This window comes from Erpetoichthys calabaricus, chromosome 10, assembly GCF_900747795.2.
Source record: "Erpetoichthys calabaricus chromosome 10, fErpCal1.3, whole genome shotgun sequence".
In the NCBI taxonomy this organism is placed as follows: Eukaryota; Metazoa; Chordata; class Cladistia; order Polypteriformes; family Polypteridae; genus Erpetoichthys; species Erpetoichthys calabaricus.
In genome coordinates, this window is record NC_041403.2 from 14,948,265 (window position 1) to 14,963,020 (window position 14,756).

Below are 14,756 nucleotides of genomic sequence, written 5' to 3' on the forward strand. Positions count from 1 at the left end.
TGTAGTCATCAGTATGATGCTGTGCAACACTGCAAGATTTTTCACAACTGCCAACACACACTCACCGGACACTTTATATTAAGTACACCTTGCTAGTACCAGGTTGGAACCCCTTTTGGCTTCAGAACGGCCCTAATTCTTTGTGTCATAGATTCAATAAGGTGCTGGAAACATTCTGCAGGGATTTTGGGGCACATTGACATGATAGCATCACGCAGTTGCTGCACATCCATGATGTGAATCTCCCATTCCACCACATCCCAAAGGTGCTCTGTTAGATTGAGATCTGGTGACTGCGGAGGCCATGTGAGTACAGTCAGCTCATTGTCATGTTCAAACACCAGTTTGAGATGATTTAAGCTTTGTGACATGGCGTGTTATCCTGTTGGAAGCAGCCATCAGGAGATGGGTACAATAAGGTCATAAAGGTTAGGTTAGGTTAGGTTTCTTTATTTAGTCAAGTTTACACAAGAAAACATGAAATTTGCCTTCTCAGTTGCAACTAATAACAGGTAACAGACAGAATGAAATAAAACAGACAAATAGAAATAAGAAAGGTTAAGGTAAGGCAGTTAGATAAAACATATTTACACCAAAAAAAAAAAAAAAAAGGTAACAGGATATATATCAAAACCTTAAACATTATCTCCAATATTTCTTATTGAAAAGTCGTATGGCACTAGGAAGAAAGGAGTTTCTGGAGCGATTTGTGTGGGTTTTCAAAGCAACTATCCTTCCTGATTTACTGAAGTTTAGTTCTACATGTAATGGATGTCTGTCATCAGTTTAGATGATTTCCAGTTTCTTTAGCATTGCCCTCTGACACACACCAGTCAAATCATCTACATCAGCCCCAATAACTTTAGCTGCATACTTCGTAATCTGCTGGAGCTTTTTTGAGTTAGGGTTTGTCAGACTATTAAACCAGGCAATGAAACTGAAAGTGATCACAGACTGGATCAGACTACGATAGAAGGACAACATGAGGTCCTTGTCTACTTTAAATAGTTTGAGTTTATGGAGGAGAAATAAGCGCTTTTTGCATTTAGAAAATATTTTTTTTGTATTTGTATTCCAGTTAAGAAAAGGGATGGACATGGTCAGCAACAATATTCAAGTAGGCTGTGGCATTTCAACGATGCTCAATTGTTAACCAAGGGGCCCAAAGTGTGCCAAGAAAATACCCCCCACATCATTACACCACCACCAGCAGCCTGAACCATTGATACAAGGCAGAGTGGATCCACGCTTTCATGTTGTTGATTCCAAATCCTGACCCTATCACCTGAATGTCAGAGCAGAAATTGAGACGTGTCAGATGAGGCAAAGTTTTTCCAATCCTCTATTGTCCAATTTTGGTGAGCCTGTGCGAATTGTACCTCAGTTATTAGCTGACAGGAGTGGCACCCGGTGTGGTCTCCTGCTGCTGTAGCCCACCTGCTTCAAGGGTTGACGTGTTGTGTGTTCAGGGAAGCTCTTCTGCATATTTCGATTTTAACAAGTGCTTATTTGAGTTACTTTTGCATTTCTATCAGCTTGAACCAGTCTGGCCATTCTCCTCTGACCTCTGGCATCAATAAGGCATTTTCATCCAGTGAATTGCCACTCACTGGATATTTTCCCTTTTTCGGATCATTCTGTGTAAACCCTAGAGATGGGTGTGTGTGTAAATCCCAGTAGATCAGCAGTTTCTGAAATATTCAGACCAGCCCGTCTGGCACCAACAACCATGTCAAGACAAAGTCACTTCAGTCCCCTTTCTTCCCCATTGTAATTCTCAGTTGGAACTTCAGCAGACTGTCTTGACAAGGTCTACATGCTGAAATGCATTGAGTTGCTGCTATGTGATTGGCTAATTAGATATTTACGTTAACAAGCAGCTGAACAGGTGTATGTAATAAAGTGGCGGGTGAGTGTATATTCATACATCACGTCAAAGATCTACTCATGCTTTTGGTTGCACAGCTATTTTCTGTTCATGTCCAGTTACAAAAAAGCAGCCTTTTACTTTTCAAAAATGAGCTGCTCTAGGCCTATTAAACCACACTCTTCCATTCAGCTGCAAGAGCCAAGCTGCACATTGTCATTCATTCTTCTAAAGCACAAACTAAAATGAGGGCAGCATTTGAAATCTGATATGTACTTCATGGGTAGGCACATTTCAGATTTTCAGCACTGATAAAATCATAGGGAAGACAGAAATAATTATATATACAGTAATCCCTCGCTATATCGCGCTTCGCCTTTCACGGCTTCACTCCATCGCGGATTTTAAATGTAAGCATATTTAAATATATATCGCGGATTTTTTGCTGGTTCGCGGATTTCTGCGGACAATGGGTCTTTTAATTTCTGGTACATGCTTCCTCAGTTGGTTTGCCCAGTTGATTTCATACAAGGGACGCTATTGGCAGATGGCTGAGAAGCTACCCAGCTTACTTTTCTCTCTCTCTTGCGCTGACTTTCTCTGATCCTGACGTAGGGGGATTGAGCAGGGGGGCTGTTCGCACACCTAGACGATAGGGACGCTCGTCTAAAAATGCTTAAAGATTATCTTCACGTTGCTACCTTCTGTGCAGCTGCTACCTGAAGCGACATGCTGCACGGTGCTTCGCATACTTAAAAGCTCGAAGGGCACGTATTGATTTTTCATTGAAAAACAAACTCTCTCTCTCTCTCTTTGTCTGCTCCTGACGGAGGGGGTGTGAGCTGCCGCCTTCAACAGCTTTGTGCCGCGGTGCTTCGCATACTTAAAAGCAAAACAGCCCTATTGATTTGTTTGCTTTTCTCTATCTCTCTGACATGCTCTGCTCCTGATGCGCACTCCTTTGAAGAGGAAGATATGTTTGCATTCTTTTAATTGTGAGACAGAACTGTCATCTCTGTCTTGTCATGGAGCACAGTTTAAACTTTTGAAAAAGAGACAAATGTTTGTTTGCAGTGTTTGAATAACGTTCCTGTCTCTCTACAACCTCCTGTGTTTCTGCGCAAATCTGTGACCCAAGCATGACAATATAAAAATAACCATATAAACATATGGTTTCTACTTCGCGTATTTTCTTATTTCGCGTGTGGCTCTGGAACGCAACCCCCTTGATGGAGGAGGGATTACTGTATACTGCTTTGAAAATTTTGTACAGAAGCATTCCCATGAAGAATTATTACATATTGTCATCAACACATTTACAGTACGTTATTCATAGCAAACTGAAGTTAAAACATGTCACTAATCAACTCTCTTTTACAAAGACTTGGCCACTGAGGATTTTAATGAGATTCGAGAAATAATACAAGTGAATGATTTTAATGATCAGTGAGTAGTTCATTATTATTATTATTATGTATTTAGCAGACATCTTTATCCAAACTGTCTTAAAAAATGTATGAGACATCCGAGTGATTATATTATCACATGTATACATTTAGTAATGTAGAATGCACAGATGGGTCTGGTTGGTCATTTGGTACCCCTATATATTTTCTTCAGTATTCATGCCAGCTAAAAGATTTTATTTTTCTCTCCTCCCTGGAAATGTGACCCTAGCTTCATGTAGTATATCATTCATTCTAGACAATCTTAATGTTTTTTGTGTTTTTTTTTTCTTTTACATTTTTAATTGTAGTATTCATTTTAAAAGGCAACTGAGCTGCAACTTTTATATGAAAATATTCAATAGACTTAAAAGTTGTTGTTGATTAGAAGAAGAATGCCAAGTTAATTATAAATAGAGAACAAAATGTTAAAACAGAGCAGAAGCAGCTAAGCCTTAGTGAAAATCCTTAGGACAGATAAAAGCTAGCATATAAGAACACCACAGCTGGCCAAGAACTATTCCTAGCAATATTAGCTATATACCCAGAACGAGAACAGGTTGGCAGAAAGCCCGAGATGTCCCATGATGCTTTGTAAAGTTACCAGCACAGTACTGGTCACATTCATTGTAGAGCTACATTCTTCACATGTGCCCTTGAATTAATGGTGCATCATTTATAAGAAATGTATTCTGTGTGATGGCTGGGTTTTCCACAATCCTAACTAGCCCAAGTTCACCACAGGTGTAAAGAAAATCAGGTAAGAGTTGCAATAAAATCAACAAACAAGAGAAAAATGCTTTAAAATAAATGAAGTTTCCTTTATATAAAAAAGGAGAGAATGCATCATAGGGTGTTCTCTTCTTTCAACAGTTAAATTACCTGTAATGTGTATTGAAATTGAGATAAAATGTTTTATATGTGAGCAAATGTAAAGAAACATCAAAATCTCAGTTACAGGTAGGGAATCCATTCCCGGGCATTCGGGAATCCCAGGGATGACACAGTGCACGGGCATCTCACATATGAATGGCTTTAGAACGAGTGACACTTATTTTTAATAAAACTACTGCAATATGTTGACACAAATAAAAGACTAACCTTAACTTCAAGCAGTTCATGCTGTCATATAAGTACATGTATCTAGTTAGTTGCGGTAATAAGAGCGTAGAAAGCACAACGTGTCGAGCGTGCGGTTGTCCAGGTGAGAGCACACCTTCGTGCAGAGTACGCCAGCAGCTGAGAAAGCACACTGTGCCTCCACTGAAGTAGGCAGTACAATCATCAGATACTGATAGACTTGTTCTAAACAACACTCATGCTTGCCGTTGCTCTGAAACACCGCTGTTTCAGCTTTTACTGATGCATCCAGTTTCTTGTCATCATCCTGCGATGGCAAGTTTCTTGGCACAGATAATGCATGTAACAGACTGACGCATTGCAATTTCAAGTTGCTGTTCAAAGCTGTCAACAGCACAGACATCAATGAACTCTGCCCCGTCCCAGCATTCATGAGCTGCGGAGTGCAGGCACCTCCCAATCCACTGTGCTCAGTCTTAGTGGGAGCTGGGTGACTGACTGACTGCTTCTGGTCTGTTGTTGAATGAATTAATGAGCAACACACTACACCGTGGGGCAAAAAACAGTGCCACTAAATTATTTTGAACTATAACTCTGTTATTTCTTGATCGATTTTTACACTTTTACACGCTATATATGCAAGCTTGGCCGCTCCCGTTCAGCCGGGAATTCCAGCAGTTTCATTCCTGGGAATGCGGGAATGGGAAACATCCGGGAATCCTGGGCTCCTGAATGGATGGATTCCCTAGTTACTGGCTCAAACGACAAGCCTAATATAAACCATTGAAGGATAATACCGCATTAGATCAAATCAGAACAATTAAAAAAAACAAAAACAATACCTGTTCAGGAAAAGTGGTTTCTCTTAGTTCCAAATCTTCCTCAGCATAGGTCAAAATAGTCTTTAAAGAACGCCTCAAAAACTCCTCATTGAAATTCTGAGATGTTCCAACTAGAGATGACAGGGACATTGTAACCTGCATCTTCACTCTTGCAAAGTTCTAAAATGAAAAAGAAAAAAAGAAACATTTCAGTTTTCAAAATTGCTACATGAGAATGCAGAACATTTATCCCAAGAAGTGAGTTAAAACAGACACTTTATGAGTTAAAAAAGGTTAAAAGAAATAGCTAGTTACACAAGCTGCACCCTAAAAGCAAAAGTCAAGAAAATAATCAATAGTGCTACAGTGTAGAAACTGTAACCAGCCAAAAGAAGATGTTTGAGAAGCATGGCTAAAATTTGTCAGGTAAAACTAATCTGAGAAGTGCACAAATAGTGTAATACATGATAAAAAAAAAAATCTCCCTTCTTTAATGTGCCATGTATGGATCCTTGAGGGTTCACTGCTGCCTATTAAGAAAGTGTATAATCATTAGAGATAATGCTTTAGTTTAGTGCAACTAAGAAATAAAACACAAAAACCTGTGTGGTTCTGTCCATGTACTGATACACCATACTGAGTGATGTTTGTGTTCAGTAAATACTGTATGCTTTCAGGAGGGAAGGGCCGCTGCTAATAGACTGTTGCTGATAAAAAAAATACACTGGTTTTGTCATCGCACAGATCTACAGTACTTTGTATATGAATTACTAAGAGGGATCACTACAAGTCTTCCATATTTGCATCAAAAAAGTAAAACTAATCATCCCTATCAAATAAACATAAATAATACCTTTCATATTGAAGAGTTTTAACTAAACAGTTTACAGCTGCAAACAAAAACACTGTCCAATATAGTGATTGTAATAAATCAGTAAATAAATATATTTTTACTGGCTGACACTGCTAGTATGTTTTAGGCATTACAGTCATCCCTCGCTATATCGCGCTTCGCCTTTCGCGGCTTCACTCCATCGCGGATTTTATATGTAAGCATATTTAAATATATATTGCGGATTTTTTGCTGGTTCGCGGATTTCTGCGGACAATGGGTCTTTTAATTTCTTGTACATCCTTCCTCAGTTGATTTGCCCAGTTGATTTCATACAAGGGACGCTATTGGCAGATGGCTGAGAAGCTACCCAACTTACTTTTCTTTCTCTCTCTCTCTTGCGCTGACTTTCTCTGATCCTGACGTAGGGGGATTGAGCAGGGGGGCTGTTCGCACACCTAGACGATACGGACGCTCGTCTAAAAATGCTGAAAGATTATCTTCACGTTGCTATCTTTTGTACAGCTGCTTCCTGAAGCGACATGCTGCACGGTGCTTCGCATACTTAAAAGCTCGAAGGGCGCGTATTGATTTTTGATTGAAAAACAAACTCTGTCTCTCTCTGTCTCTATCTCTCTCTGCTCCTGACGGAGCGGGATGTGAGCTGCCGCCTTCAACAGCTTTGTGCCGCGGTGCTTCGCATACTTAAAAGCCAAACAGCCCTATTGATTTGTTTGCTTTTCTCTATCTCTCTGACATGCTCTGCTCCTGACGCGCACTCCTTTGAAGAGGAAGATATGTTTGCATTCTTTTAATTGTGAGACAGAACTGTCATCTCTGTCTTGTCATGGAGCACAGTTTAAACTTTTGAAAAAGAGAGAAATGTTTGTTTGCAGTGTTTGAATAACGTTCCTGTCTCTCTACAACCTCCTGTGTTTCTGCGCAAATCTGTGACCCAAGCATGACAATATAAAAATAACCATATAAACATATGGTTTCTACTTCGCGGATTTTCTTATTTCGCGGGTGGCTCTGGAACGCAACCCCCGCGATGGAGGAGGGATTACTGTACAGAGATTGTTTACAATAACACAGGTATAATGATATGAATACAATACACAAACAATTTGCTTTTAACCTTTTTCCAAATGTATTGACTGAGATCAAATATTGATTACTTTATGTACTCACATTTCCAATTTCAAAATTCTGCCTCATCAGAAGGTAAAGTGAAGCACTGGCGTGGGACCGAATAGTACTGATGCTGCTACTGCAGTTTCTCAGGAGTCTCAGACAGAGATCTGCACACTGTTCAGTTTCTTCTTCAAAAAGTAGCTCTGGAAACTGTACACACAAAATCAGTTAAAACATAAACACAGACAATTGTTAAAGAAAGAGGGCGTAGAATACACATATTTAATACATGCCACAAGTCTACTGTCTCTTTATTAAACACTAGACAGAGCCCGTTTCGACAACGTAAGATGAAACGGACACGAGTTTGTGTCAGCAGTGTATGAAGAACAAATGACAAGTAACGAAGAAGTTGTTTTGTAATGATTGTAGTCTGCTTTACTCATTACTGTACAGGCTTGTACTGTTAGTTGATGAATTTTCCAGGCCTATAGTATAATATTGAATGATGAATGTTCCAGTGCAATATGGAATAGTAATAAGTATAACCACCACAAACCTGATATAGGTGTATTGAATGAATGCGTAATTGAATCAGAATGCATAATTAGGCCTCGAGCTGTAGTCGAAAATCGCCTTTCAGGACTCTAGAGCTTTAATCGAAGTGGCCTTTCTCTTTGAATTTTCGCGGCCATAAATCCGCCGCCTGCCGCAATGTTGGGGTTGGATGTCAGTCTCGTAAGGTTATTCAAGCAGCTGAACAGAAGGCGATGGACGGATGTGAGTGAGTGAGTGAGGAGGCAGGTGAATTATGTATTAAGATATGTTAAACCATAAAAGATATCACAATTCTCAAACTCTGTCAACTGAAATCCTAAATGAAGTCTTTACAGCAGGTCAAGAAAAGTGCTCTGCACACCACCAGCTTTTTAACATACCTTTAAAAGGAATAAGCAGCTCAGCTGCAAATAACATCATCAATGTTTAAAATAGTTCAATCAGCATGTGTTCACTTTTACTGACACCAAAAACTGATATAATGATAAACACTTTCTTTTCTTAGTCAAAATATCCATACTGCACAACCACAATCCTCTGGTGGTTTCGGAATTGGAAGACTGTTGTCATGTGGCACGGGTCTCATTGCTGAAGGCAGATTAGGATATTCAATTGACTGCTTGTTTTTGGCAGAGAAACCAGACACATTAGTCAAACAGAAGTAAAAGTCTGTCACATGGTCTTTCTGTTCTCACCATATCATCGGAACAGCAAACGGCATTGTCTTTCGAGTGCCTCTAAACCAGGCTCTCAGACTGACAGCACATGTCGCACAGCACATGTGAGGCGCCCAGTCCTTGTCTTGATCACCAATTTTGCAGCCGAAACACAGATTATAAGCTTTCTTCACAAGAGCAGTCACCCAACGTCTCTGAGGCGCAACTGTATATATTCGCCACAGATATAGCAGAATGTATCGCTGCTGTTACGACATTGACGAGACATACCGCCCGACACCTAAACGTCTATAGCATCAAGCTTACTTACTGTTATATTGCTACAGATACTATACTTTAATACACTGATACTATACATACACACTGATTATCTATATTAACCAAATGAGCAGGATCGGTGTATGCAAGCCACCTTTATAGCATGCTGAGACAGCGTCAAGCTCGTTCAGACCTGCCCAGGATGTCAACTTCCACAGAACAGCTTCTAGCCTGGCCAGATTCCATGCCTGGACATGCCCAGGCTACACAAACCGTTGTTGATAAGTCACTTACGGGAGCGAAAATGTTTGAATACAAATATAAGAAAAAATCATGACAAAACTGAAGATGTCTCTGAAATGGTACATGATGGGTAAATTTTGATGTACTATTTGTGATCAGCACCCAAAAATCTAGAAGAAACACCCAACAGTGTTCAAGAAGCAAAAACTTTGTTGTGCAATGTTACAGTACAGAAACCTCAGTGGTTAAAGTAGTGATGATTTGCGGGTTAATGTGGACAAAGGTCATATATCTGTTCTTGTTCTCTTAGACTTAAGTACAGCTTCTGACATCACAGACCACGGTATTCTTATAAATCACCTTAGACAGAGGGTGGGCCTCTCTGGCAGCATCTTAAATTGGTTTCAGTCTTACTTAACAGGTAGAAAAATTCTTTGTTAGATGTGGTGATTGTACTTTGGAGAGGCAAAATATTTTATATGGTGTAACACAAGGATCTATTCTGGGTCCGCTGCTTTTTCCAATCTACATGCTTCCATTAGGTCAGATTATATCAAAACACAAGGTAAGCTACCCAGCTATGCAGGCGACACACAGCTTTATTTATTGATAATGCCCGATGACCCTGATGCTCTTGGCTCTCTGATCCAATGTCTTAGCAGATTGGATGAGAAGAAAGTTTCTCAAACAAATAGGTAAAAAACAGTAATCTTAGTTATTGTCAAACATGGAAATAGATGTGTTTGCTGACAGGTCACTAAATGTGTCAACACCCCAACCCAAAATCTGTTTTATTCCTTAAGACAACACAACTAGAATGTATATTTAAGATTCTGAGAATGGCAGGTGCCATTCAAGATGCTTAACTGTGAGTGAGCTAACAGCGTGGCTGTGTGTGGTGCAGGTCAGATGTGGCATAATATGTGAGAACAAAAGGCAGAATGATTGATTTCTTATCATTAGTGATGGTTATTTGCATAAAAATTAGTTTTCTTTGGTCTTAGTTAAAAAAAGAACTCTGCAGACATACAGTGCATCCGGAAAGTATTCACAGCGCATCACTTTTTCCACATTTTGTTATGTTACAGCCTTATTCCAAAACGGATTAAATTCATTTTTTTCCTCAGAATTCTACACACAACACCCCATAATGACAACGTGACAAAAGTTTACTTGAGGTTTTTGCAAATTTATTAAAAATAAAAAACTGAGAAATCCCATGTACATAAGTATTCACAGCCTTTGCTCAATACTTTGTCGATGCACCTTTGGCAGCAATTCCAGCCTCAAGTCTTGTTGAATATGATGCCACAAGCTTGGCACACCTATCCTTGGCCAGTTTTGCCCATTCCTCTTTGCAGCAGCTCTCAAGCTCCATCAGGTTGGATGGGAAGCGTTGGTGCACAGCCATTTTAAGATCTCTCTAGAGATGTTCAATCAGATTCAAGCCTGGGCTCTGGCTGGGCCACTCAAGGACATTCACAGAGTTGTCCTGAAGCCACTCCTTTGATATCTTGGCTGTGTGCTTAGGGTCGTTGTCCTGCTGAACGATGAACCGTCGCCCCAGTCTGAAGTCAAGAGCGTTCTGGAGCAGGTTTTCATCCAGGATGTCTCTGTACATTGCTGCAGTCATCTTTCCCTTTATCCTGACTAGTCTCCCAGTCCCTGCTGCTGAAAAACATCCCCACAGCATGATGCTGCCACCACCATGCTTCACTGTAGGGATGGTATTGGCCTGGTGATGAGCAGTGCCTGGTTTCCTCTAAACGTGACGCCTGGCATTCACACCAAAGAGTTCAATCTTTGTCTTATCAGACCAGAGAATTTTCTTTCTCATGGTCTGAGATTCCTTCAGGTGCCTTTTGGCAAACTCCAGGCGGGCTGCCATGTGCCTTTTACGAAGAAGTGGCATCCATCTGGCCATTCTACCATACAGGCCTGATTGGTGGATTGCTGCAGAGATGGTTATCCTTCTGGAGCTCTGACAGAGTGACCATCATGTTCTTGGTCACCTCCCTGACTAAGGCCCTTCTCCCCCAATCGCTCAGTTTAGATGGCGGGCCAGCTCTTGGAAGAGTCCTGGTGGTTTTGAACTTTTTCCACTTACAGATGATGGAGGCCACTGTGCTCACTGGGACCTTCAAAGCAGCAGAAATTTTTCTGTAGCCTTCCCCAGATTTGTACCTCGAGACAATCCTGTCTTGGAGGTCTACAGACAATTCCTTTGACTTCATGCTTGGTTGTGCTCTGACATGAACTGTCAACTGTGGGACCTTCTATAGACAGGTGTGTGCCTTTCCAAATCATGTCCAGTCAACTGAATTTACCAGAGGTGGACTCCAATTAAGCTGCAGAAACATCTCAAGGATGATCAGTGGAAACAGGATGCACCTGAGCTCAATTTTGAGCTTCATGGCAAAGGCTGTGAATACTTATGTACATGGGATTTCTCAGTTGTTTTATTTTTAATAAATTTGCAAAAATCTCAAGTAAACTTTTTTCACGTTGTCATTATGGGTTGTTGTGTGTAGAATTCTGAGGAAACAAATGAAATTAATCCATTTTGGAATAAGGCTGTAATATAACAAAATGTGGAAAAAGTGATGCGTTGTGAATACTTTCCGGATGCACTGTAGGTTATCTGAAAATCAACTGAAAAGAAAAATTGTGTCTTTTTGTATTTATTCATATTTTAGGAATTGGAACCCAAGATCCACCTGTATTACTCAGTTAAAAATAAAGACTTTTGGTGTAATATTAAAATGTACATATTATAACACCAACCTTGGACACTAGTGCTCTTTGCGTGGCAAAGCAATGCTGAAGGTACAGGGCGCTCTGGTTGCAAGCTATGCTATGAAGTAAGACTCTTAGAACTCCTCCAAGTATACTCTCCTTTGATTCTGTGAGGGATACCGTCTGTGAAAAGAAAAATATTTTTTAAATAAGTATTATCACTTTGGTTCTAACAGTGTGTATCAATTTATTAGTACTAAATCACAAATTAGTAATACAATCCCACATGCTAGTCAAAGTCAATCACTGAAGCAAAGAAGATCTCACAGTAACTTGCATTAATAACAGATTTTACTGACTATTTAAAAAAAGAAAATCTGCAAATTGTTTTCACTCTCTTGATGAATCAGTGGTGCAGTCTGAATATTAAAGACAGTTTGCCCCTAAAAATTACAGTTACCGTATATACTCACAGATAAGTCGGGAGTTGATTTTAACGTATAATTTCTGGTATTTTATAATGTCGGTCATATAAGTTGAATGCAGAAAACTCACGCTATTGACCCAAGAGATTATGATATGCTGACCCCCACCTGAGAGAGTAACCACAGAGCACACGGCCTTTATTTTCTATGTGGATGTGGCAATGTGCTGCATCAGCGTGTGCTCCTTAACCTCTCTCTGTCTCTCTCTATTGTGCCTACATGACCACACGGTAATACCAGAACTATTCCAAAGCGACGTTTGCACTGATTTGTGTTTTTTGTATCTCATACCCTCATACACCTTTACCGTAAGAGCATCCCTGATCTACAATGGAGCGTTCGAACAGAAGAAAATATGAAGCTGGTTTTAAATTTAAAGTCGTTGAAGTGGCGAAAGAAATTGGCAACTGCACTACTGCAACAAACTTTGATGCACCTGAGAAACTGATGTGAGATTGGAGGAGGAAAGAAGATGTTAAAAAAAAAAAGTCACATCTTTGAACGGGTGTATAAGTCGGGGGCTGATTTTATGATTGATTTTTCGGGTTTCAAGACCCGACTTACACGTCAGTATATACGGTAATGTAAAGCACTTTGAGCTACATTGTTTGTATGAAAATGTGCTATAGAAATAAAATGTTATTTATATTGATATATATTATATACATACTGTATATTATAAAATATATTTATTTATACAGTAAAGCACTTTGAACTACATTTTGTTGTTTCTGCAATTTAATAAAAGTATACTAGGCTTAAAACTGAAAGCAGGCTTTATAAAAATACAAAAATACAAACTGATGTCCAAGGTAAACAGTGTATTAGTTAATGGCTGCTGATGGGGACTTTGATTAATTATTCACTTCTATTATGGAGTATTGGATCAGATTTTTTAAGGCCGACTGTCCATTCTGACATCAACCTCATTTTGTTACCTTTTATTATGTGCAAAGGTGTGATAATATTAACAGCAGGCCTTATTCTAAGCCCTGGTCACAGGTGGAAATTAAAGTAGAACAATAATTGAAACGAAGGAGAGGATATGGAAATGGAAAACTAGTCTGGAAGCAAATGGCCCGAAGTAAAGACCTAGGTGAAGACCGTCACATGTTGTAGTTCAAATATGAGGAAAAACTGAACAGAGCAGACGTGAGAATGATCAGGTAAATTTCCAGAGTGTCACACAGTTTAAGAAAGATGAATAATTAGTTAAGAGAAAACACTCTGTGTGGAAGTGACAGATGTTAATTGGTGACGATAATAATGATGCTCATCTGACCTCTACAACTTAAATTTTTCTTTTGGTAAAATCAAAGAGAAAAGGGCATATTATATAGCTGAATTATTGTTCACATATAATCACTACTTTGAATTTATGCTATATATTTTCCCTCTCCTCTGATATTATTTTTCTAACTGTCGTCCAAATGAGCACTTGAATTCCAATTCAGTGACAATAAAGTTCCACTTGACTTTGACATTGATTTTTACTGTTTATTTCTAATAGACAAATAGAACTTTGTTTGTCTCCTTGGGGAAATTTAGCTTTTTACAGAAGCTCTTTAAATAAATAAATACTTAAAACACATAGATAAATACACATATATACACACACAAACTATGGTCTGAACTAGTGCTGGGAGGTATACTTGTTCATACCGAAAACCGTTTTTTATTTTTATGATGATATGTACTTTTCTTATACCACAATACTGGTTTAAATAGCGTAAACAACGTTCGGAACCTGGCGCAGTGGGAAACTGTTTAAGGGGGGATCTTTTTCACCGCTAAACACGTGTTAGTGGAGGTATTGAGCGGTGAAAATGGACAGAGAACATTCCGAAACTGAAGCTGTAGCAGACGATAAAGTTGAACATGATGACACAGAAAAAGTTTTGCAGAAAAAAAAGGAGCTGCGTCTGTTGTCTGGAGATTTTAGTTTTAAAAGGTCGGATGTGGACCAAACAACTATTTACTGCAAATGCTGTGGAGCTAAAGTTGTCGCCGGAGGTGGCAACACAAGCAATTTGCTGCACCACCTTAGCCGCAAACATGCTTTGGAGTGCCATGAATGTATGGAACTTAGACGCGTTTGCTAGAGGTACTAGATATGACAAAAAAAGTAGGTGGTGGATCGAGATAACCAATGGCATGACAATCCATATAGCTAACGTGTCAGTGGACAGAGATTGATAACATTAGCAGAAAGTGTAGTTGGTTTACAAAAAAATATTTACTATTTATTCCTTTTCTAAGACATGTTCAGAAATATGTTGTCAAAATTATAGTTTAAGTTGTTTGCAAAATTTGTTCAATAAAAAGGTTCTATATTTTGACTGCAACTGTCATGCAATGTGATTCCTTCTCTTCATTAGTGCCACCACCTTGAAAACTATCACTTTATGGGGCCATGCAAACCTGTATTAATACTTGCGTGCACATTAAAATTTTTTTAGTACAATGTTCAATTCTCATGACAGTAGAACAGGTTATTCTTAGCCAGTATACTGCAGTAATTGCAGTGGAAAATGTGGTTAACATCCACTCATGCATGGGGAAAAAAATACCGTTGAATACCGTGAAACTGGTATAATTTTGAAAAATACCGTGATAGAGA

General features: G+C 39.2%; 1 protein-coding gene across 11 annotated transcripts in view; it reads right to left on the reverse strand.

The window, feature by feature from the left end:
* dock7 (dedicator of cytokinesis 7) overlaps positions 1-14,756 on the reverse strand; it is a 281,118-nt gene that overhangs the window by 65,282 nt on the left and 201,080 nt on the right. For 10 of the 11 annotated variants that reach the window (XM_051932685.1, XM_051932692.1, XM_051932691.1 and 7 more), the window contains 3 exons: positions 11,700-11,834; positions 7,237-7,389; positions 5,235-5,393 (listed from right to left, as the gene is read on the reverse strand). In XM_051932685.1, the coding sequence (XP_051788645.1) occupies positions 5,235-5,393; positions 7,237-7,389; positions 11,700-11,834 (447 nt within the window). Of the gene's footprint in view, positions 1-5,234; positions 5,394-7,236; positions 7,390-11,699; positions 11,835-14,756 lie in introns of those variants that run through there. The other variant, XM_051932690.1, reaches the window with a different exon arrangement.